General features: G+C 34.2%; 1 protein-coding gene across 5 annotated transcripts in view; it reads left to right on the top strand.

Annotated features, from left to right (window-relative positions):
* MIPOL1 (mirror-image polydactyly 1) overlaps positions 1-22,804 on the top strand; it is a 317,627-nt gene that overhangs the window by 145,620 nt on the left and 149,203 nt on the right. For all 5 annotated transcript variants that reach the window (XM_068532647.1, XM_068532746.1, XM_068532830.1 and 2 more), the window contains one exon: positions 7,329-7,436. In XM_068532647.1, the coding sequence (XP_068388748.1) occupies positions 7,329-7,436 (108 nt within the window). The remainder of the gene's footprint in view (positions 1-7,328; positions 7,437-22,804) is intronic.

Here is a 22,804-nt window from a genome sequence, read left to right as displayed (position 1 = left end):
TTATCTTGCAGGGAATCCCAGACATAATGTCCTTTTTATCTATAACTTTTATTGTGTATCTCTTAAAGATGTGGACAGTTGTTTAAAACATAACTACAGTACCATTATCATACCAAAAATATTAACAGTTCTTTAATACTGTGAAATATCCAATGAGTTTTCAAATTCCAATGATCTCATAAACATCCTAACGTTTTCTCTTTGTTTTGAACCTGTATCTAAATAAGAATCACACATTGCAAATGATTGAATTGATTCTTAAGCCTTTTTAAAATTTATAGATTCCCTTCTGTCTCTTTTTTCCCTTGGAATTTATTTTTTTAAACAAAGTATGTCAATTGTAGCACTTCCCAGTTTATTCATTGCATCTCTGTAGTATCATTTAACATGTTCCTCTCTTCTGTCTTTTGTAAGTATGGTGATTTGATCTAGAGGCTTGATCAGATGTAGATTAGTTTTTATTAGCAAGACTATTTTACATGTGGTTTGTGTTGTTTCATCTGGAAACATATGTCAGTTTGTGAAAAAACTATATTGTTAACAGATCTCAGTGCCTAGATCTCTTAGTATATTAATCTAATGTTCAGATTGTCTTGTCTTTAGCTAGTGGGGGAGTTTTTCAGTTTAGTTCATGAGTTCTTTCTGAGTTTCTTTGGTATTTCCTTAGTTTTGATAGTTAATACAAAACTTCCGCCAAGAACATATGTTCTTGGATCACATTGTACATTTCTTGTCCTAGACTTGTAGTCAACAATATATCCACGAAGTTCTTTATTTTTAGTAAGAAATGGTACTTGGAACCCACAGTGTGGGTGCTAAGGGTACTCATTGCTCCTGGGTCTCCTATTGTTTCTAGGCTTTTTCAATGGACAAACTAAACACACACACACACATTTTTTAAAGGTAAAACTTTGTATCTTCATATTTATACTTCCAACTCAAGTTCTGAACTAAAGTGTTCTTAGTTAACTTGTTTTTTATCTGTATGTTTTGTCTTTTATGGTGGGAATCCTAGTTCTCAAGGACACTGACACTATACAGGTAGAATTTACTTAAATTCAATTTGAGTATTAAAAATTTTTAAGTATAAAAAATATGAAAAATAAAACCTCCTAGGTCTTAATTCACACATTAGAACTTTTAAGAACATTAATGTTTGGCAGAATATGAACACAGAAGATATTGTGTTATTATTAATTGTGTCAGTTTAAAACGAAGCCATCTGAAACTATAGAATAAATTATATATTACTTAATTTAGGGACATTCTTCTTCCATAGCATTTGTCTTGTTTCTTTTCATTCATTAAATTATGGAAAATCATTTAACATCTGAAAGTGTGGCACTTTGGGACACTTTGCCACGTTGAGTGGTCCCTGGGCCTTATCTTCTGTCCCTCTTGTACTGCATGGCCATGGAAATTGAGCCCAACTATGCAATGTAGATAAATGTCCTCATCACAAAAATAGCTTTATTAAGCTATATTTATCTCTTGGTTACAGTATTTCATATAAAAATTGGCCCGCGAGTACCCTCCCCCCCATATTTTCAGAAGGAATGAAAGAGAAATCTGTGAAGATTAAGAATTAAGAGGAAACCAAAAAAAAAAAAAGGAAACCTAAAGAGTTACAAACATATCAGTTAACTAGGAATATAAGACCAGAAATAGATCCCAAGGGCTAGGAACTTGGATTTTATTGCCCTTAAAAGGAATGATGATGGGACCACTTGAGGTGGGAACTGAATGGAGACCCTTGCATGTATATCCAGAACCATAGAAAGAACAACTCTTTAGTATAAGGGAATCTAGGAAAAATAGACAACTTACTGGTTTAGGAAAGGGACAAGGAAATTTGTCTTTGGTCATGACTGAGCAAAGGGGGACAATTATACTGAGAAATCAAAGGGCTGGACACTAAATATAATAACCATCATGGTGAGGATTCACAAACTAAGACATTAGCATAAAAACCTGTCCTAGGGACTTCCCTGGTGGTTAAGAACCCACCTGCCAATGCAGGGGACATGGGTTCAAGCCCCAGTTTGGGAAAATCCCACATGCTGCAAAGCAACTAAGCCCGTGCGCCACAACTACTGAGCTTGCACTCTAGAGCCCATGAGCCACAACTACTGAGCCTGTGAGCCACAACTACTGAAGCCCACACACCTAGAGCCCGTGCTCCACAACAAGAGAAGTCACTGCAGTGAGAAGCCTGTGCACCGCAATGAAGAGTAGCCCCCACTCGCTGCAACTAGAGTGTGTGCCCGCGCACAGCAACGAAGACCCAATGCAGCCAAAAATAAATAAATAAATAAATAAAATTTTTTACAAAAAAACCCCAAAACCTGTCTTAGATGAATGAAAACTTTGGATCACCCCCACAAGAAGCAAATGCAAAACCAGTCTGGGCAATTCTTCCACACACAGGTTAATATAAAACTTCTACCAAAACAGGATTCTCCACATAAGAAAACAGTCCACTGTGAGACACAATTAAAAGAGACCATCAACAATTTGAGATAATAGGAAAATATGAAAGAGTATAAAATATGTGTATTTAAACAGAGAAATCATTAAGTAATACATATAAAAAAGAGCCCTGTGAAAAAAAGATGGACAGAATTGAAAAAGAATACAAGGAAATATCTAGAAGTGAAAACACTAGTCATTGAAATTAAAAGGTAAGTGAACAGAGGAAGAGATAGACACGGCTGAAGATAGAATCAGGAATCTCAGTTGATTAATGATAGATACTCAGAATTCACACACATACTGAGAGATTTAAAATATGAAATAGAGATTAAAAGATACAAAAGGAGGGACTTCCCTGGTGGCGCAGTGGTTAAGAATCCGCCTGCCAATGCAGGGGACGTGGGTTCAAGCCCTGGTCTGGGAAGATCCCACATGCCACGGAGCAACTAAGCCCGTGCGCCAGAACTACTGAGCCTGCACTCTAGAGCCTGAGCCATAACTACTGAAGTCCGCGCACCCAGAGCCCTGCTCTGCAACAAGAGAAGCCACTGCAATGAGAAGCCTGCATACTACAACAAAGGGTAGCCCCCGCTCACCGCAACTAGAGAAAGCCCGTGCACAGCAACAAAGACCCAACACAGCCAAAAATAAATATAAAAAAAAATAAAAAAGAGATGAAAGGAAGATGAGTAAATCTAATACATGACCTATAAGAGTTTCAAAATGTGAACTAGGTAACATATCGAAATATAATAGCTGTGAGTTTTCCAGGTTTGGAAGCATAGAAAGTATCCAGAAGATTAAAATAAATCCACCTCTTGACATATTGTAGAATTGAAGAACTCCAAAGTTAAACTACAGAAGATTTTAAAGCAACCATTGAGAAAAGACAAACCTATAGAAGAATGGTTATCAGACTAATAGTGACTTCACATTAGCAGCAATAGATGCCAGACTGCAATGGAACAGTATCTTCAAAGTGCTGAAGATGCAACTTTTGTCATAACTGTTATATCCAGTAAAGAGTGTCACGAGAACAAAATAATCACATTTTTAGGCAGAATGTCTCACTGAGAGATCTTTTAAAAGCTGTGCCTCTGAAAAGAGGAACTTGAACCCAGAAGGAAAGCTAAGATGGTTTGATAGGGGACTTCTACCAATTCTTATAAGAATAGATAATTTTATATAAACTGTTTCCAAAAATAAAACACTTTTTGTGAGACTAATCCAACCTTGATAACAAAACTGGAAAGGATAGCACAAAAAAGGAAAAATACAGGTCAGTCTTACTTAGGAACATACCAGCAATCTGATATGTAAAATACTTGTAAACCAAATTAAGGTATCTATTTTTCCTACACATATACACATATTCAAATGGATGTAACCAGTGATATCTAACAAAATTCATCTAAATGATTATATGATAGAAGCATTCCTTTTAAAGTCAGGAACAAGAAGAGAAGAATGACCACCACTTAAAGGGAATTTGGGGAGCTACATCTTCTAAAATACATCCAAAGTCTGACTGCTGCTGTCTACCTCCACTGCTCCCTACCATCCTAGTCTGAGCCATCTCATCTCTCTTCTGGACTCAGTAACCTCTCAGCTAGATTTCCTGCTTCTGCCCTGGTCTTCCTGTAGTCTATTCCTAACATAGCAGGAAGAGTGAACCTATATTAATATGAGGCAAATCATGGTGCTTCTTTATTCCAAACCCTCCAGCAACTTTCCCACTCAGAGTAAAAGCCGTGGTCTGTAAGATCTCAAGGCTCTTCTCACCTCTTCTCCCAGTATTCTTCCCTTGCTTACTTCATTCCTGCTATTCTTCCCCCTGTTAATACTCAAGCATACCAGACAAGCTTCCACTTCAGAGCCTTTCACTTATTGTTCCTTTTGCTTGAACCACTGCTTCCAAAGAGCTGAAGACTTACTGCTTTGTCTTCGCAGTGTCTTTATTCAAATATTGTTTACTCAACTTAAAATTTCTCGTATTTAAAGTTACAAAAGATTTCCGTACCTACTCTTTTGGTACTCCATATGTTTCTAATCTGTTTTTCTCCATAACATTTTCACCTTCTATCATATTATGTATTTCATTTATTTATTTTATTGTCTCTTTTCCCATCTAGAATATGAGTTCCATGGGGACAGAGATTTTTATCTATTTTGTTAAATGCTGTATCCACCACCACTTATAATTATGCCTAGCACAGAGTAAGTGCTTACCAAATATTGGTTGAATGAAAATGCACTTCAAAATAGGGGTTCCTTGAGGGAGAAAACGATGGCAATGAGATTGGGTGAAGGAAAAATTTGTGATGAAGTTCTAATATTTTATATTTTAGAAATCTGAAAGAATTACAGCAAATTTATTTTCATTTAGTAAATACCTAGTGATCAGTACAACAGTTTCTGTTGTATTATTCCCTGTCTTTTTTTAATATTTAAATGACAATTAAATTTTAAAATTTTAAATATAAAGATGTATAGAGACTAAATTGGTGACAATGTCAAGAAAATTTGAGATGTAAATTAAAGGATAGGATCTTTATCTACTTTACAAATATTATGTAAAATCATAAAGTGACAATAATTAATAGATTGTAGCACTTGGTAATGAAAAAACAGTTCTATCTCTTTGCTTCAGAATAAATTTCAGGGACTTCCCTGGTTGTCCAGCACATGCATGCTGCAACTAAGAGCCTGCAGGCTGCAACTAAAGATCCCACGTGCTGCAACTAAGACACAGCACAGCCAAATAAATATTCAAAATAAATTTCAAGGTTAAAGAGTTTGGTTAAAAAAACAAACTAGGAAAAATTATACAGAATATGCAATTTCGGGAATATGTATAAGTCACAAACATGTATTTGACAAGAGCATTTGTGTATGGTTTTATTCAGTTCAAAGTTATTGTTGGCTTGCCACAGCTTGATTCCCAGGTCAGTGTTAAATTTAAACTTCATGAAGAAATGAAAATAAATTCAACATTTATTTCTTGAGCAAGAGTGAGTGAATTTTTCTGTGTGTATCATGTAGAAAGAAAGAAGTTTCTATCTTTGGATCATTTCTGATTTACTTGGAAACACAAAAAAATAGGTGGTCAGACAACTCGTGACCATGCTTTCTCACTTGACCCCTGATATTTCTATCTTCAGTCTTTCTCTCCTATATTCTTCCTCTTTCTCCTCTTTCAGCTTATAAAATTATGTATGCAAAATAAGCCCAACTTAGATGTCATCTGCTCCATGAAACATTTTTTTACTCCCACAGCCAAAATTATCTACCCCACCTTTGTAACCTTATAGGTCATATTTAGTCATTCTAGATACTTAGTATGTAATCGTTTGTATTAAAATTAATTGAAAATGTAGATGATGATTCTAATTGAGAATATGTCTAGTAGATTGTAATGCTTCTATGTCTTATTCATTTTCATGCCTCATGATTTGTGTCTTCACTAAACACATTTGTATTTTGATTGCATTTGTGACCAGGTACTTTAATTGTTACAAACTAAAATGGGACAAATACAAATATGTAAATCATGTGTCCCCTCCAAATAAAGTCCAAATGATGTCATCGCACAAAGGTTTTAGGCACATAATTTTAAAAAATGTCATTGGTATGTAAACATCACTACGTATATAATTTAAGTGAATATCGGGAGTTTGATAAGACTTTTTCTTTTAAAAGAATTTGTGTATTACTCAAGGTTGGGAAATACTGATACAGATTGCAGAGTAATATTGAGGTCAGAGGCAGAAATCATCATTAGAGTACTAAAAAATGCCAGTTTGGATTATGACTGCATCTTGATTTTGTATCATAATAATGATTTTTAATTCATTATGACAGTTAACCATTTGTCAGGTAATGTAGAAGTAACTTTGTCTAGATCTTGAATCAGTATGTGTACTTACTTATCGGTTGTTAAATATCCTAATTTAAAAATAGATAAATTAAGGAGTGATTTTTTAATATTTTACTGAACAATAGATATAGTACTTTATTCCTTTGCCAATAACCCTTGTATCTTCATATGGTCCTGATATGCAGCATATCAGTTTATATTCTGTACAATTATTGTGTAAAATGTTTGCTATATTTATATTAAGATTTTGTTTTCAAATGGCATGACATTTCAATGATTTTTTTGAACATAGATGCTTCTATTAGCCCATTTATGCTTTTGTTAATAATTTCTTTTTTACTTACATTTTTATATATTACCAGTAGGTCAAAATGTCATATCACGTCTTTGTTATCCCTTGTTTTACTTAAAAGTAAGGTTTAGTCAAAATAGGAATTAAAAACACTTGTTTCCTTAGTTGTTTCCTAGTCATGTAGCACTCTGGCTGTTATTTTTTTCTCTACTCAACTGTTTCTTTAGATATTTCTAAAAATCTGAAAAATCTCATATATATTTTTATTTTTAAAAATTAATAAGTCATCACAAATATCATATTGTAGTTTATTTAGAACCTATTGTGATTTTTAGAAGTATACTTTTATTCAGCCAGCAGATACATAGTGAAAGCCATTTGGCTAATGAAGAAAATAATTTTAAATATAGTTTGATCTTAATTTTATAAGAAATAAGTATTTTTCTAATTTATATGGTAGTATTTAGATTAATAAAAGTCAAACTGAAAATTACAATTGAATTTGCCAGAGTACTATAAACTATATTATTTTGTTCATATTCAGCATTACTTTTAACTTACTATTCTTATTGCAAAGGATACTCTGTCTTTTAGAGAATACAATGGTATTATTTACATTAATTCATGTGGGTTGTTGAAAAAAATGCTATAACTCCTTTACTTAATGGGATTCTTCCCCTGTGGCAGTGCAAACGGCTAGAGCAGGAGGTTCATCATCTGAAAGAGCAGAACCAGACTTCAGCAAACAACGTGAGACATCTGACTGCTGAAAACAATCAAGAACGTGCTCTGAAGGTAAATCTCCATTCCTTCTTGCAGGCAAATTAAGGTTGTAAGCCCTTGGTGCCAGCTTTCTGTGCTGCATATATCAGTTGTGTACATTTCAGCAGAAGTGAGCTGTGGTGTTTGCCAACAACCCGTTCTTTAAACACAGATACAGCACCCTTCTGTTATGGTATTATTTTATTTCGTGTATGTGTACATGAAAACAACATATTTTCTGAGTTTCAAGTGGTGGTATAATAATAACTTCAGGTATATGTTCATTCTGTTTCTGATTTCAAAATATGTTGTTACCTTTTGTAGTTAATAAAAAGTGGCCACCCTGAAAGAAAAAAAATTAAATAATGGGCTTTTTCTTTGCATCCATATTTATTACAATAATTTTCTAAATGACTTGTAATATTAGTAACGCACAGAACTGACACTCCTTGAAAGGTATGTGAATATGTTTGGGAATTGAAAGAGTACTTAAAATGTTACTTACATCAAAAAAAGAGGAAGAAAATATATTCTACTAGAACTTGTAACAAGTAAAGAGTACGTATCATGACAAAAGTTCTGTTTCATTTTAATATAGATCCTGTAATCATGAAAAAGGACATTATTTCAATTCTACTAATTATCTTTTTTTCTTAAGATACTTTTCATTCTCTTCTTTTGTCTTTGCCCCAGTTCCTAGCATAGTGCCTGTGACATAGTAGGGGTCCCTGCCCTCAAGGTGCTTACGTTCTCATTAAGGGGTTAAAAATAAAACATAACATATCCACAGGAAACATAAAAGATTCGTCATTGTTGTTATTGTACAGTTAAAAAAAGATGTGCTATCAAGAGGATTGTATTGTACTTTGTTGTCTTAAATTCGTTTTTTGCTGCAGATTATGAAAAAATATGTCATTAGCAGGGTAAATCATTAAGCCAGAATCATCTACCGATATTGAGAAAAATGGTGACATTTTGATGTGGAAATAATTTTAACCTGTTTATAAAGTGTGAGATATGGTTTAAGTCAGATTTTTCTACAAAATGTATTTAGCTTCATTTTGAAATTCTCAGTGGTGGGTGTGTAATAACTTTGCTATTATTCTTTAATGCACTTTCTCTTTATTTCTCTTGAATTTATATATAGACCAGAACAATAAATGGGAAAGAAAAGAATTGCTGTGATTATTTTTCAGTTACCCTGAGGAATTTACTGTTATATGAGTAAAATTAAGTATATAATTATTTAGATGTATATTTGAAAATCAAAAGTAATGTAATCTTTTAAAGACAGCTTCCATTATGAGTGCTAATTTATTACCAGCATTAGGGGACAGATATTATGTGCTCTATATGTTATGGCTATTACTATTTAAAATAGAACCTAAAATAAAAATTCTAGGTTAAGTTACATAATAATTGCATAGTCTTTATTCTGGCATTTTTGGTTGTGTATTTATGTTAAATTGAATTAAGTGGCAGCTGCTATTTATGAAGAGAAAAAGATGCATATTTCTAAGAGATTATTAAAATTAGAAGGCAAACTGTAGACCAAAAGAAACCTGGAAGTTCAAAACAAAATAAAAATAAACCTCCGTAAAATAGAAATCTCTATAAACTGTAGACTATATAATTTAATATATAAACAAAGCTACATTTTTATTCCTGACAAATACACTACGTTAAAATATTTCTAGTTGCTCATCTTTTTGTGCAAAAGTCTCAGATTTTTCTGTTCTTTTAATCCTTCATAACTTCATTGATCAACTAAACCAACTTAAATTTTTTGTAGAATAAGAAGTCATTTTTAAAAACTCTCATCAATTCAGTCTTTTTAAAGCTCCTGTGTTGGATCATTTTTTAGTTATTTTGTGCCATAATTCCTCATGGAGAAACCTTAAGTTTATTATAAAAATTAGGTCATTTATAATATATCTGCTTTATTCTGAATCATTTTCTAAAAATTATTCTTACCTTTCAGGGACTTTATTCTTTTTTTTTGGGGGGGGGGGACTTTATTCTTTATTTAGTTCTTTTATTATTGCACTTCTTGCCTTTAAGTTGCCGTATAAGATATGGATAATAATAAGTTTACTACCAAGCTATTTGGTGAACAAACTGTCTCCTTTCTGAGCAGTATGCTTATCTCTTACAATGCATTTATTAGTGTCATTTTTTAATTTGTTAACTGATTTAATATTTATTTAGTATTAGATGAGTTTTAGAAAGAATACTTAAAGAGAGTCACTGTCTCTAGGAGCTTTCAGTCTGCCAATAATATTTCTAGTATTTTAACATAAGTAGTACTATTATTAGTATCAGTAATAAAAGTAATATAAATAAATAAATAAATTTGAATAGAATGAGAGCTGAAAATTTTATATTTTATTTCATTGTATTATGCCATAATTCCTAAAGGAAACAGTCCTAGATATAGGTTTGGAAAAAAATCTAAGCTAATGATCATACATTGCATAGAACTTTCCAAAGTGATGACTATTGCAAATACATGATTATCATACGTGGATATACTTTTAAGTAATCTAGTGCTATTTGAATAATAATGTCTTTGTTTATTCTAATAACCAAGAAATTCTTTCTAAATTAATTTTTATGATAGAGCATAAAATTAGACTTTTGGTGATCACTTATATGCATTATTTTTGAAGTAGCATGGAATATATACTAGATAAATTTGCTAGCATGACACTTTCCCTACTTTTATAATATTTGCAATTTTCTCTAATAATAAATAGAACACAGTGGTACATATAGGATGAGGGGCTGAATTTATACTGATACTAATCTATACCCTGAGAGTTATTTAAATTAAAAAGACAGACTATTTTCTCTTTTAAAATAAATTTTATCCACTTATATTAAGAAATTTGTTTCTTGGTGAACACAATTTTGAACATTTAATGATTTTAAAGTAAATGTAGAATAGCCATAAATATGCAGGCATTAGATTTAATAAGAAATGTCATATCAAGTGCCTTTCTTTCCTCTTTTATTTTATTTATTTACCTTCCTTATCACACATCTTTAACCTCCTACAATTGGCCTTCAACACTGTAATTCCATTGAAAGACATACTTTCTTAAATTATAGGTGACCTCTGGTGGTTAAACCTTTAAGACTTAATATTTCATATCCTCCTCAATAACCCAGTCAGCCTAAGAGGAACACATTTCAATCTTGTTGGCCCCTGCCTTTATGAAATTCTTTCTTGTAGTTCTTTATTTCTATATCCTCATCATTTTTCTTTTCTTTGGTCGTTATTCTTTAGCTGGTGCCTCTTTTTCTACCAATTCCTAAGGTATAAATGTTCCCCTGGGTTATGTGATTATTCCCTTAATTTTTCTTTCTGAAAAAACCCTCAAACTTTATTATTTTAGAGCAGTTTTAGCTTCACGGCAAAATCGAGCAAACTACAGAGCTCCCTCATATTCCGTGCCCCATACATCCACATGCCTTTAGCATCCAGTGCAAGAGTTGTACATTTGTTACAATACGTGAATCTACATCAGTGTAACCCAAAGTCCATAGTTTACATTAGGGCTCACTCTTAGTGTTGTACATTCTGTGGGTTTTGAGAAATATAAATGACAAGTATGTACCATTATAGTATCATACAGAAGAGTTTCACCTAAAAATCCTTTGTGTTCCACCTATTTATCCCTCCTTCCCCCCAACATGTACCAGCCATTGATCTTTTTACTGTGTCCATAGTTTTGCCTTTTCCAGAATGTCATGTAGTAGTTCTTTTCAGATTGGTTTCTTTCACTTAGTAATATGCATTTAAAGTTCATCCATATCTTCTGATGGCTTTATACTTCATTCTTTTTAGCATTGAATAATATTCCATTGTCTGAATGTACCACAGTTTATTTATTCACCCCCCTAATGAAGGACCTCTTGGTTGCTTCCAAATTTTGGCAATTATGAATAAAGCTGCTGTAAGCATCCACATGCAGGTTTTTCTGTGGACATAAGTTTTTCAACTCATTGGGGTAAATACCAAGAACTATGATTGCTGAATCGTATGGTAAGAGTATGTTTAGTTTGGTGAGGAATCACCAAACTGTCTTCCAAAATGGCTATGCCATTTTGCCTTCCCACCAGTAATGAATGACAGTTTCTGTTACTCCGTATTCTTGCCAGCATTTGGTGTTTTCTTTATTGTAGGGTTGTCTCTTCTAATTTCATCCGTTCCTATGACATCATCTATCATTTATATCCTAACAGATGCTTTGTCTGCCTTTCCACTTGGATATCTTAGTGACTCCTTAACCTCAATAAACTTAAAACCAAATCCCTAATTCGACTTCCTAAGCCCTCTCTTCAACCTAGGAAGAAGTCAGGACCTGAGCCAAACACTATTGACTGTATAACTTAACATTTATTCTTAGTTATAGTCTCCTTTGTTTACCTTGACAGCTTTATTGAAGCTGGAAAAGTTAAACACTTTCTGAGCCTTTCTTTTTGCCAATGAGACATAAGAGGAATTCTGCAGCAGGGGTGGGAGAAGAAGGAGGGGTGTCTCTGGATAAGTTTTTGTTTTCCTGACATGACAGATGCAGCCCGCACTGTTTCTTCCCTTCTTATTACCTTGAACACTTACTTGCTGCCTGGAACAGCAGCAGCAATTTTATAGCTATGAAGCAAACATCAAGATAAGCTGGCCTTTAACACCATTGAGCCCTTTAGCCAGTGAGCCACTTTGAGAACTTTAAGCAACTATACCCTGACTTATTTTTCTGGTGACATAATGCCCTATATTTTAAATTATTCTCAACAGTTTTCTATTTACTTCCAAATTGATCAGTTAACATCTATTAATTAATGGCACTACCATACTCCTAGACATGTAGGCTAATATAATTGACATAATCTTCATATCCTTTCAAGCTTTCACCTACTACAAAGTGATAGAGCATCCAGTCCTGTCAATTCTGCAACAGTGATTTGTCTCCTTTGTATTATCATACCTCTACCCTACGTCAAGTTCATGATCTAGATGGTAATAGTACCCTCCTAACTAACTTTTTTGTCCTCAGTTTCTCACCTTTGTAATCAGTTGTCACACTTCCATTAGCTGTCATTCTAAAACACAGGTGACACTTTTCTACCCCAAAACCTTTACTAAGTCTAACATTTTCATCAGTGTAAGAAAACAGAGCTATCGTAAATAACTTTCCTGATAAGAACAATAAAAAGGAAGGCTATTATTTTAAGAATACTTTACATTATTGAGACGATAAGGAATCTGAAAAGGCCACTAAAATAAAGTAGAAATAGAAAAAAAAATAAAAACATGGGAAATAAGTGACTGCATGAAGCCATCTTGCATCTTATATTTGTTGTCTCTTTTCCTGATGGGAATAAATGCTCCATGAGGTCAGGGATTTTTGTTTACTTCATATACCTCTGTATCTACTGATGGTATTAAAAATACTTGACAGGCAATAAGTCACAAATATGACCAATCATAACAGATGCCAAATGTTAACAATTTGTATAGCTATATCTTTGTGTACCGGCTGAAACTAGCTATAGATGTATCTCCTGCAAATACCTATAGCAGCCATTGAATAAATATCTGTTGAGTGAATTAATACCACATGTACAATTTAGTATCCTGCTTTCCCTGCTTAGCACTTCATAAGTATTATCCAGTACATTTATTCTATAAATATCACCTTAATATATTACATAATTGCAATCCACAAATGTACCATGATTTTCTTAAATCTTCCCTTAATGTTAAATATTTAGGTTGCTCGCAATTTTGCACTCTTATAAACACTGCTGTGAAAAATATTTTCGTGTAAATATTTAATCACATTTAGCAAACAAAAATTTTATTATTTTTCAAATTTTTATTTTTGATAAAGCACATGTTTTTGAAAATGAATGATTACATAAGGGTTTTAATAAAAACATTGTAATCAGCATCCTCATCTTACCTCTCCTGGTTTCTGCTCCAGAAAAGAAATCACTTTCAACTCTTAGCAGTTTATTCTGTATCTATACTATATTTCTAAATGAAAAGCTTATACTATTTCTTGATATTTCCTTTTTAGTTATTATTAATTGACTTTCTACTATGAAGATAAGGATTTACCTTTCTCATCTTTTTGTTAGATCAGTGTTTAGTATTTACATTATTATTATAATATTCATAGATGACTATATAGTGAAGTACCAGTGTATGTTGGTTTATTGTGCTTTGCTTAATTGCACTTTGCAGATATTATATTTTTTTTACAAATTGAAGATTGTGGCAACCCTGTGTTGTCAGATGATGGTAGCATTTTTTAGCAATAAAGTATTTTTAAATTAAAATCTGTACATTTTTTAGACATAATGCTATTGCACACCTAGTAGACTAGTAGACAGTATAGTATAAACATAAACTAGTAGACAGTATAGTATAAACATAACTTTTATATGCCCTGGGAAACCAAAAAATTCATGTGACTCGCTTTATTGCGATATTCATTTTATTGCAGTGGTCTGGAACCGAACCCACATTATCTCTGATGTATGCTTATATTACTCAGCAATAAAAAGGAACAGTTTATTGATACATACAACGACTTGGATGGGTCTCAAGGGCATTATGCTAAATGAGAAAAGCCAATCTCTAACGGTTCTGTTCATATGATTCTACTTATATAACAGTCTCAAAGTAACAAAATCATTGTGATAGAGAACAGATTAGTGGTTTCTAGGAGTTAGGTTGCGGAGCATGCTATGATTCTTAAAGGGTAACAGGGAGTTTCTTTGTAGTGATAACAGTTATAATTTTATAATATTAAAGCGTCATAGAATTATACCAGAAAGTAATGGAGGGAGGATGTAAAGACAGATGAAATCCATATAAGGTTTATATCCGAGTTAAGAGAATTGTTCCAGTGTCAATTTCCTGGCTTTGATAATATGCTGTGGTACATATATGATATCATTGGGAGAAGTTAGATGACGTCTACACAGGAACTCTTCTTACTCTGCAAGTTTTCGTGGGTCTTGAATTATTTCAAAATAATACATTGCTTAAAAATTTACATATTCATCATAGCCAGTGAAAACAGTGCTAAGATATATAAAGGAGTTTTTAATAATATTCCCTCTCCCCTCTCATAGTTTCTAGACCTGCCAAATTAATCTTGACTAGGAATTATAACAGATACTCTATTTTACCTGACTTTTACCTAATTTTAGTGAGAATGGATTCTACGTTACACCCATTAGTTTTGACACTTACCATGGGATTTTATATTTTCCTTCATAATTTAGAGTCTCAGTTGGATAGTTCCAGTATATGGATCATCTCTGAGTCTGGTTTTGTGATTGCTTTGTTTTTTGACTGTTTGTTGTTTGTTTGTTTTGCTTTTGCTTTTCACGTGTCTCATAATTTTTTTTTTGAATGCTGGACCCTGTGGATAGAACAATACTTCTTCCATCAGGCCAGTAGTATGAGTATTGAGTTGATCCACTCAGGAGTTGATATGGATTTGGGTTTTGTTATTGCTGTGGTCACTGTTAGTGCATCCTAAGTTTCAAGCTGCTCTTGGAATGGGTTGCTGTTGCCTTATGCTCAGGATGGAAGCTCAGGTACTGGAGGATTTTTTTCAATGTTCATACTCCACCATTTTGTTTTTAGTTGATCCTGTATACTTACACCTGGAGGGTATCTCACTGTACACTCTTGCCCTTCTCCCAGCATTGGAATGCTGATTTGTATCATCTGGTGTTGGGGGACTGAGGGTTTTCTGCTTCAATCTTATGCAGTCCCTTTGTGCTTGGACTTTGGGGTGGGGCTTCCTCAGGATTCCTTTCCATGGCAGACAAACTCTGACCTGTATCTGAGGCAGGTATTGTATGAGAGACTTTCATTCCCCTCTCTCAGTGTAGAAGCTATCTAATGGTATTGGTATAGGATCCTGTGACCAGGTCTATTTCCTGCCACTCACCCAGGGATAGAAAGTGTTCTTTCTTCTACCATTCCCAAGCAGGATTTTTTTTTTTTCTGTGTCCTGAGGGTTACTGCCCCTCTATTAGCTGTATAGGGCTTTTGTTCTGTTCACAGAAGGAACTGGGACTGGGGTGGGGGGGGTGGTTTGCTCCTTTCTATAGCAGCAGCCAGTTCCCTCCCCCATATCCCCTCCAAGTGTCTATCACTGTAGGAAGGTATCTCTGGTTTTCTACCCTATCTTTGATATTTCTCATGAGCACCTGGTGGAGATCTGTGGGGAAAATCTACCAGTAGGTGCAAATCCCCTTTTGTCAGGAATTTCTGAAGGTTCTGTGTGTTGGCTGACCCTTCTTCTCATGTTCTCTTCTAGGTGAACTAGTCTGTGTACCCCATTTGCCTTGGATGCTTGTCCCTCCTTGAAATTAAGACTGGTTGTCTTCTGAGCTTAGCTGTCTAATGAGCTCAAGAAAAGTTATGACTTTGTGCCTTATTCAGCTTTTCTTATTGTCAATGTGGAATGACAGCTTGTTCCAGCTTTCTGAGACCTAGGCATAAACATTACATCTACTGTTGGATTTTGATACTGTTTCGTCATATTTAAGTAGTTTCTTTCTAGAATTTTTAAAAAGTTTTTATTAGTAGATGTAACACATTTTATTGAGTTCTTGATGTTGAACAATTCCTTGAATAAATTTTGGATTTGTTTTGTCACTGTTTTCCTGAGAATTTTAAAACTTGTAATAGTCTGCCTTCATACAGTACTTACTGAGTGCCAGGAACTGTTACTAATGCTTTACATATAGTATTTAAGTAGTATTTAGACCTCAAAGTGACTCTTTGAGATAGTTGGTACAACTATTTATAATTTTGTAGGGTAAGAAACTGAGCAACATGTGTTCACTAATGTGACCAATGTTATGAGTAATAGTTACTGGTGGACCTCAGATCTGAACCAAGGCAACTGATCTCCAAAGTTCACAATCTCAAATATAAATGAAAATTACCTAGAGAGGTTTTTTTTCTACTGTATCAGGTTTGGTTTTGTTTTACCAAAGTATTTCTCTAATTGTTAGTAAGTTTGAATTTTTTTCATGTGTTCAAGGGATTGTGTGTGTGAATATAAATAGATGTATTTGTTCATGTTTTTTCCCCATTTTTTCTGTTGGTTTTTGTTTGCTTTCTCTTGGTCTTTTGTCCATCAGTGGTTTTGTTTTTTGCATTTTACAGCTTTGTTGATAAATGTTTCATATACCATAAAATTCACTTATCTACTGTTTACAATTCAGTGTTTTTTGGTATATTCACATATTTGTTCAGCCATCACCGCAGTCTAATTTTAGAACATTTTCAACACTCACCTAAAACATCCTGTACACATTAGCTCTCATTCCCCATTCCTGCTAACATCCTTCCCCTAGTCCCAGGCAACCGCTAAACTACTTTCTGTCTCTGTAGATTTGCCTTTCTGGATATTTTGTGTAAATGAAATCATGGAATATGTGATCCTTTGTGACAGGCTTCTTTCACTGAGCATAATATTTTCAAGGTTTATTCATGTTATAGCATGTATCAGTACCTCATTCCTTTTTGGTTAATACATAATATTCATTGTATAGATATACTGTATTCTGTTTATCAGTTCATTAGCTGATGGACGTTTAGGTTGAACATTTAGATGTTTGACAAATTTTTAGTGAATTTTTAGATACTGTGTAAGGTAGGAGTCCAAATACTTTCTTTACATGTGGATATCCAGTTTTCTCTGCACCATTTGTTGAAAGACTATTTTCCCCCCACGGAATTGTCTTGATACCTTCTCAAAAGTCAGTTGGTCATAAATATGAGGGTTTAGCTCTGCTCTCAGTTCTGTTCCATTGATCTAGTATATCTTTCTGTATGCTGGTACCACACTATTGATCACTGTAGCTTTGTAGTAGGCATGTCATCATGACCCGAGTCCTCCAACTTTGTTCTGGCTTGTTTTGGCTGTGTCCGTCTTTTTTTTTTTTTTTTTAATGAAAGCTTATTTATTTATTTATTTATTTATTTTTGGCTGTGTTGGGTCTTCGTTTCTGTGCGAGGGCTTTCTCTAGTTGCGGCGAGCGGGGGCCACTCTTCATCGCGGTGCACGGGCCTCTCACTGTTGCGGCCTCTCTTGTTGCGGAGCACAAGCTCCAGACGCGCAGGCTCAGTAGTTGTGGCTCACGGGCCTAGTTGCTCCGCGGCATTTGGGATCTTCCCAGACCAGGGCTCGAACCTGTGTCCCCTGCATTGGCAGACAGATTCTCAACCATTGTGCCACCAGGGAAGCCCGGCTGTATCCATTTTGATGTTAATGTTACTAGCTTAGTGAATGACCAAAATTTCTGCCTTCAGCTGTGGTCTTGACAAGTTTAAAATTGCATTAGAATGGGGACTCTCTGGCTGTCCAGTGGTTAAGACTCTGCGCTTCCAATGCAGGGGGTGCGGGTTCAGTCCCTCGTTGGGGAACTAAGATCCCACATGCCGAGGGGAGTGGCCAAAAAAAAAAGTTAAAAAAAATTGCATTAGAATGATCTTGCCTTAAGTATTAAATAGAATCAATTTTTAAAACCATGTATTCTTGGTGTCTTTTTATAACAGAGAATATTTAATTGCCTTTTCAATTGTTTCAATATATTTATCTAGTTTTTCTGTTTCTTAAGTCAGTTTTGTTGGTCTGTATGTTTTGCTAGGAAACACCCTATTCCCTTTAACTTACCAGATTTGGTATGATAGAATTATAGATAATTTTCTTAATTTTTGAATCTCTTCTATTTCTCTGTATTCACTGTCTCGTCTGTATTGTGGCATATATTTGCTTTCTCTTTCTCTTCTTCTCTCTCTCTTTTTTCTTATAAAGTCTTTCCTGGGCTTTATGCATTTTATTTTCTTTTAATTAGTTCTTGGTTTTATTTACCCTTTCAACTTGTTAAATTTTCCATTTCTGTTTACCTTTTCAATCTTTTTATTCTCTTTTTTGTTCTAATTTTTACAAGTTAATTAGCTTACCTCAGTCTTTTTTTTTTTTTTTTTAAGTAAAATTATAAGGCTACACATTTTACTCTTGACTATAATTCCAACTTTGTCTTATAGTTTTGGGAGGGATCAAATGTTCACTTTTTTTCACTAGTTTGTTCTGTTTTGATTTTTTTGGTTGATCCAGGGTAATTTAGAGAATATAATTTAAATTCCTATGTTTTAAAACATATTAATGTTTTATTTCTCACCATGTAAATAGTCCACTTTGAAAGGTATCATCGACTTAATAAATAAAATACAGTCTCTGTTCACAGAGCATGAGGTTCAATATATATTCAGTTGAACTCAATTTAAGCTTCCACTGTAATTGCATTTTTATAATTTTCTCATATTGCTAGGAATTTCTTGCTTTATACATCTGTCTGCTCTATTCTTTGTTATCTAGTGTTTATGACTACTATATCTTCTTAGGCTATACATGTACATTCCGTCATTATATAATATTCCTCTTCAGACTGCTTACAGCTTCATACCTTTAAGTCTTCTATTTCTGATATATGTATTAGCACTACTCTCTTGGTTCATTCAGACTGCTATAACAAAATATCACAGGCTAAGTACCTTGTAAGTAGCAGAAATTTATTTCTTACAATTTTGGAGGCTGGGACGTCCAAGATCGAGGCAGCAGTATGATAATGATCTGGCTAGGGCCCTCTCCCTTTTTAATAGCCGGCACCTTCTTGCTGTGTCCTCATGTGGCAGAAGGGGCAAGGGATCACTGTGGGGTGTCTTTTAAAAGAACATCAGTACCATGAAGCCTCCATGCTCATGACCTAAGCACCTCCCAAACCAAAGCTCGTACTTCCTAATACCATCATCTTTGGGGGTTAGGATTTCAACATAGAAATTTTGGAGTGATGAAAAAATTCAGACGATAGCAACTGCTTTTTCTTTCTTTTTTTTTCTTTGTTTTGTTTTGTTTTTACATTTACCTAGTATAATGGTGCTGTTCAGCAGTAATTTTGCTACTCAGAGTTTATTCATCCTTCACCCGATTTTTATAACCCTTGTTCTCCTGTAAGACACAGACTTTCCCTCATTCTCAGATGTGGTTTTGTTGGAGGTGATATACCTCTGTGGCCTCAGGTCTGACAAATCAGAATGTCAGATTCCCTTGGCCACAGCAGTGGCTCCAGAAACAGGCACCTGTACCACTTGAAGCCAATGATTCCAGGCCTTTTTTCTCTATATTGTTATGGATTTAATTTAAACAAAAATGGAGTAACTTACCAAATATGTCATAAAGATCTTTCTCTGTATGTAAATACAAATCTGCATCATCCATTTGTTGGCTCTGTAGATCCCTGTGCTTGATACATAGCATGTAATTTTCTGTCTTCTATTTAGAATATTTTGATTCCAACTGTTCAATATCATAAGCAAAACTTTGAAAAATAGTCTTGCATGTACATCTTTGTCTTAGAGCATAAGTGACCATACAGTGAGAAGTATAGGGGCAGGAAATTACTTGAGAAGGGAGAGGATGATACCAGATCTTGTGCAGGTTGCAGTTCAAATCACTGAAGTGTTTGAGAGTATTCAGAGGTCAGATTTACAAGAAAAGAAATAAATGAAACAATAGTGAATTCCAACATTTCTCTATTGGTGCACAAAAATAAGTGGTTCACAAAGGAGACTAAGAAGGAATAGTCAGAACGATAAAAGGAATACAAAGAGATTGTGTTATCATAGATTCAGAATAGAATAAAGTTCTGTGACAGGGGTAGTTCACAGTGTCAAATGCTACAGAGAAGTCAAATAAAATCACAAGTGTCCCATTTGATCTGACAGTTAGGAAGGCAGTGGTAGCTTTGTAGTTGCAGTTTCAGTTCAGTGGTTCCGGTGGTAGCCTTGAATCTAGTAAATTGTATAGTTAATGAAAAGTTTAAAAGTGGGAGAAAGGTAGATTATTTTTTAGGAGCTTTTCTGTGAAGTAAAAGTGTAAGGGTTAGAGTGTAATGTGAATGGGACCTGGAGGAAGATTTTAAGATGGAGAGAATAATAGCTAACATATCCTTAACCATTCTCCTTTTATAAGAAAGCTGATGTGTGCCTCTCTAGCCCAAAGCTAGCTAGTTATGACCTGTTTAGCCTGGTTCAAAAAGATTGGTAGGTCAGATGATAATTTAATAATTTGGAATTGGGAAACTGAGAGAGAACAGGACAGTGAGCTTTGAATGCTGAACCAAACGATCCCAAGGTAGGCTTAGGGCCAGGTAGACTGCTGTAGGCCGTGGGTACTCTGAAGTTATGAATCAGCCAATTGGAAAAGTTGGGGCCAATATATTAAAAAACACAAAATTCTGAACAAGGGAGATGGAGAGAAATTATATCCTGGTTCCTAATAGCATTCTGTTCCCATGGCAGGCTTTGTTTTCCACATGATAATTTTTTCCTTTCTTTATAAAAAGCAAGACTCTCAGCTAGACCAGGTTTATAGTCTTTGCATACCAAATGGGGAATTGCTGTGACAGCATTCATTATAGGCTCTCTGAAATGAACAATTGCATGAAAGGGTGGCTCTGTGGATTACTGCACCAGGTATAGCCAAATCATCGAAGCCTGTGTAAGTTCATCAAGTACACCAAGATACAATAAAAATGATGAGGTTCAGATGAAACAACTGTGAACTATTACCTCTTACATAAAAGGAATACTGAATTACATGTGGGAAACTTCTGTGGAGATTATCAGTGGCAAACCCCAAACGTAATACTTGTGAATACTTACATTTAATTGCTCCTAACATTGGTTACTAATGTTTTTTTAATTTCGACTTTCATAGTACTATTTTAGGAATTTAGATATTATTTTGATAAATAATGATAGAAATATAACATTACATTGCATGCTTCCCTCCTGTTTTATATGTTTTGTAATATGCTAAAAAATTAATCAAAATGACTACTTGAATGAAGACATACACCTTCAGTAGGAGACAGTTTTAGGCACACCAGGCAGATTCACCATTATGTGAGCTGACTTTAGATAGATCCTGAAATTTTTCTCCCGTCTTTGTATCATCTGGTCTTTGGACCTAGTATTTCCTCTGACTGAAATGCCCTGCATCATCTATTGCCTTACTTCCTTTGTCCAGATAATATCTACTCATCCTGTCTTCAGTTTGGCCAGAGTCCTCTTGTCTCTGGCCAAACTGGAGAGGGATTTGTGTTAGAATGAAATTGTTTTAATAACAAAATAAGTACTGATCTGAAAAGAAATGTAATACGTGAGAAACTCTCAGTGCTCCCAGGACTTCTTCCCAAGTCTTTCCTAAGTCTGCCCACATCAGCAGTCCTACCTTCCCCTTGTCTTCTGCTCTCACCTCATTATCTCCTCTCTTTTCTTCCTGACCTATTGGTCTTTGGTATTATGGTGGCCAAGAAGGTGTAAAAGAGCAGAGTCCATGATGCATTGTTGGAAATAGTACCCTGGGAACCTTTAAAGACAATAAAGGTCCACTCTATTGGTTGTTAGGTAATGAGTATAGGTTAATGGTTCTTAACAGAGGCATATATCAGAATCATGAAAAGAATGTTTACAAAATAATAAATCTGGGCCTGACCTAAAGCATACTGAATTGGAATATATTGCACTGAATTTGGAAACTTACTGGCGTAGACTTGGTGTTTGGACATAAAATAGGGACAAAATATTTCCCCAGCCTTCTTTAGGCCGATGGAATTTTTGTTTCTGAAAATAATAACATTTGTTTTCTACCAATTGTGCTTTTTAATTTTAGTTTTGTTTAATTTTCTAATTGATTTCTGGATTGGGCTGATATCAGTATTTTTGTGGCATCATCAGTTTTATGTCTTTTATAAAGTTCTTTGTTGGTATTTTAGGGATAAGCTGGATGAGGCTACACAGAGATTGCTGGCCAAATGAAAATTTTCTCTTTCATTTTTAGCATTTCCAGCAACCAAATTCTACACAAGGTTGTACCTCATAGTGATTTGGAATAAATGACATATTAAATTCTCTTATGAATTCCAGTGTAGTAATACTGAAAAGTGTAGTGCGAAGTCCAGATGGTTTTTTAAAATACTATGAAATTTAATTTGATGGATTTTTTAATATTACATGTTCTTTCTAAAGTAAAATATATATTTTTTAAAAACTTTAGATTATCGAATACAATTAATTTACTTTGGCTACTAAGTAAAAATATTTCTGATTTCAGACATGATGATAGAAAGCAGTTAAGTCCTTCATTAGAGATTACATAAAATTCTCAATAAAAGTAACTATATTTAACAGTGTAGTTTTCTGTACCAAGCAAATCCTTATTATAGTAGCATTTTTGACTTGAGTGGTTTTTAGACACATAGTTTTTAGTAATGCATCTACAGAGCTTTGG

This window comes from Eschrichtius robustus, chromosome 1 (genome assembly GCF_028021215.1).
Source record: "Eschrichtius robustus isolate mEscRob2 chromosome 1, mEscRob2.pri, whole genome shotgun sequence".
NCBI classification, from domain to species: Eukaryota; Metazoa; Chordata; class Mammalia; order Artiodactyla; family Eschrichtiidae; genus Eschrichtius; species Eschrichtius robustus.
The sequence above is the reverse complement of the archived record's forward strand: the minus strand, read 5'-3'. Positions and strand labels throughout refer to the sequence as shown.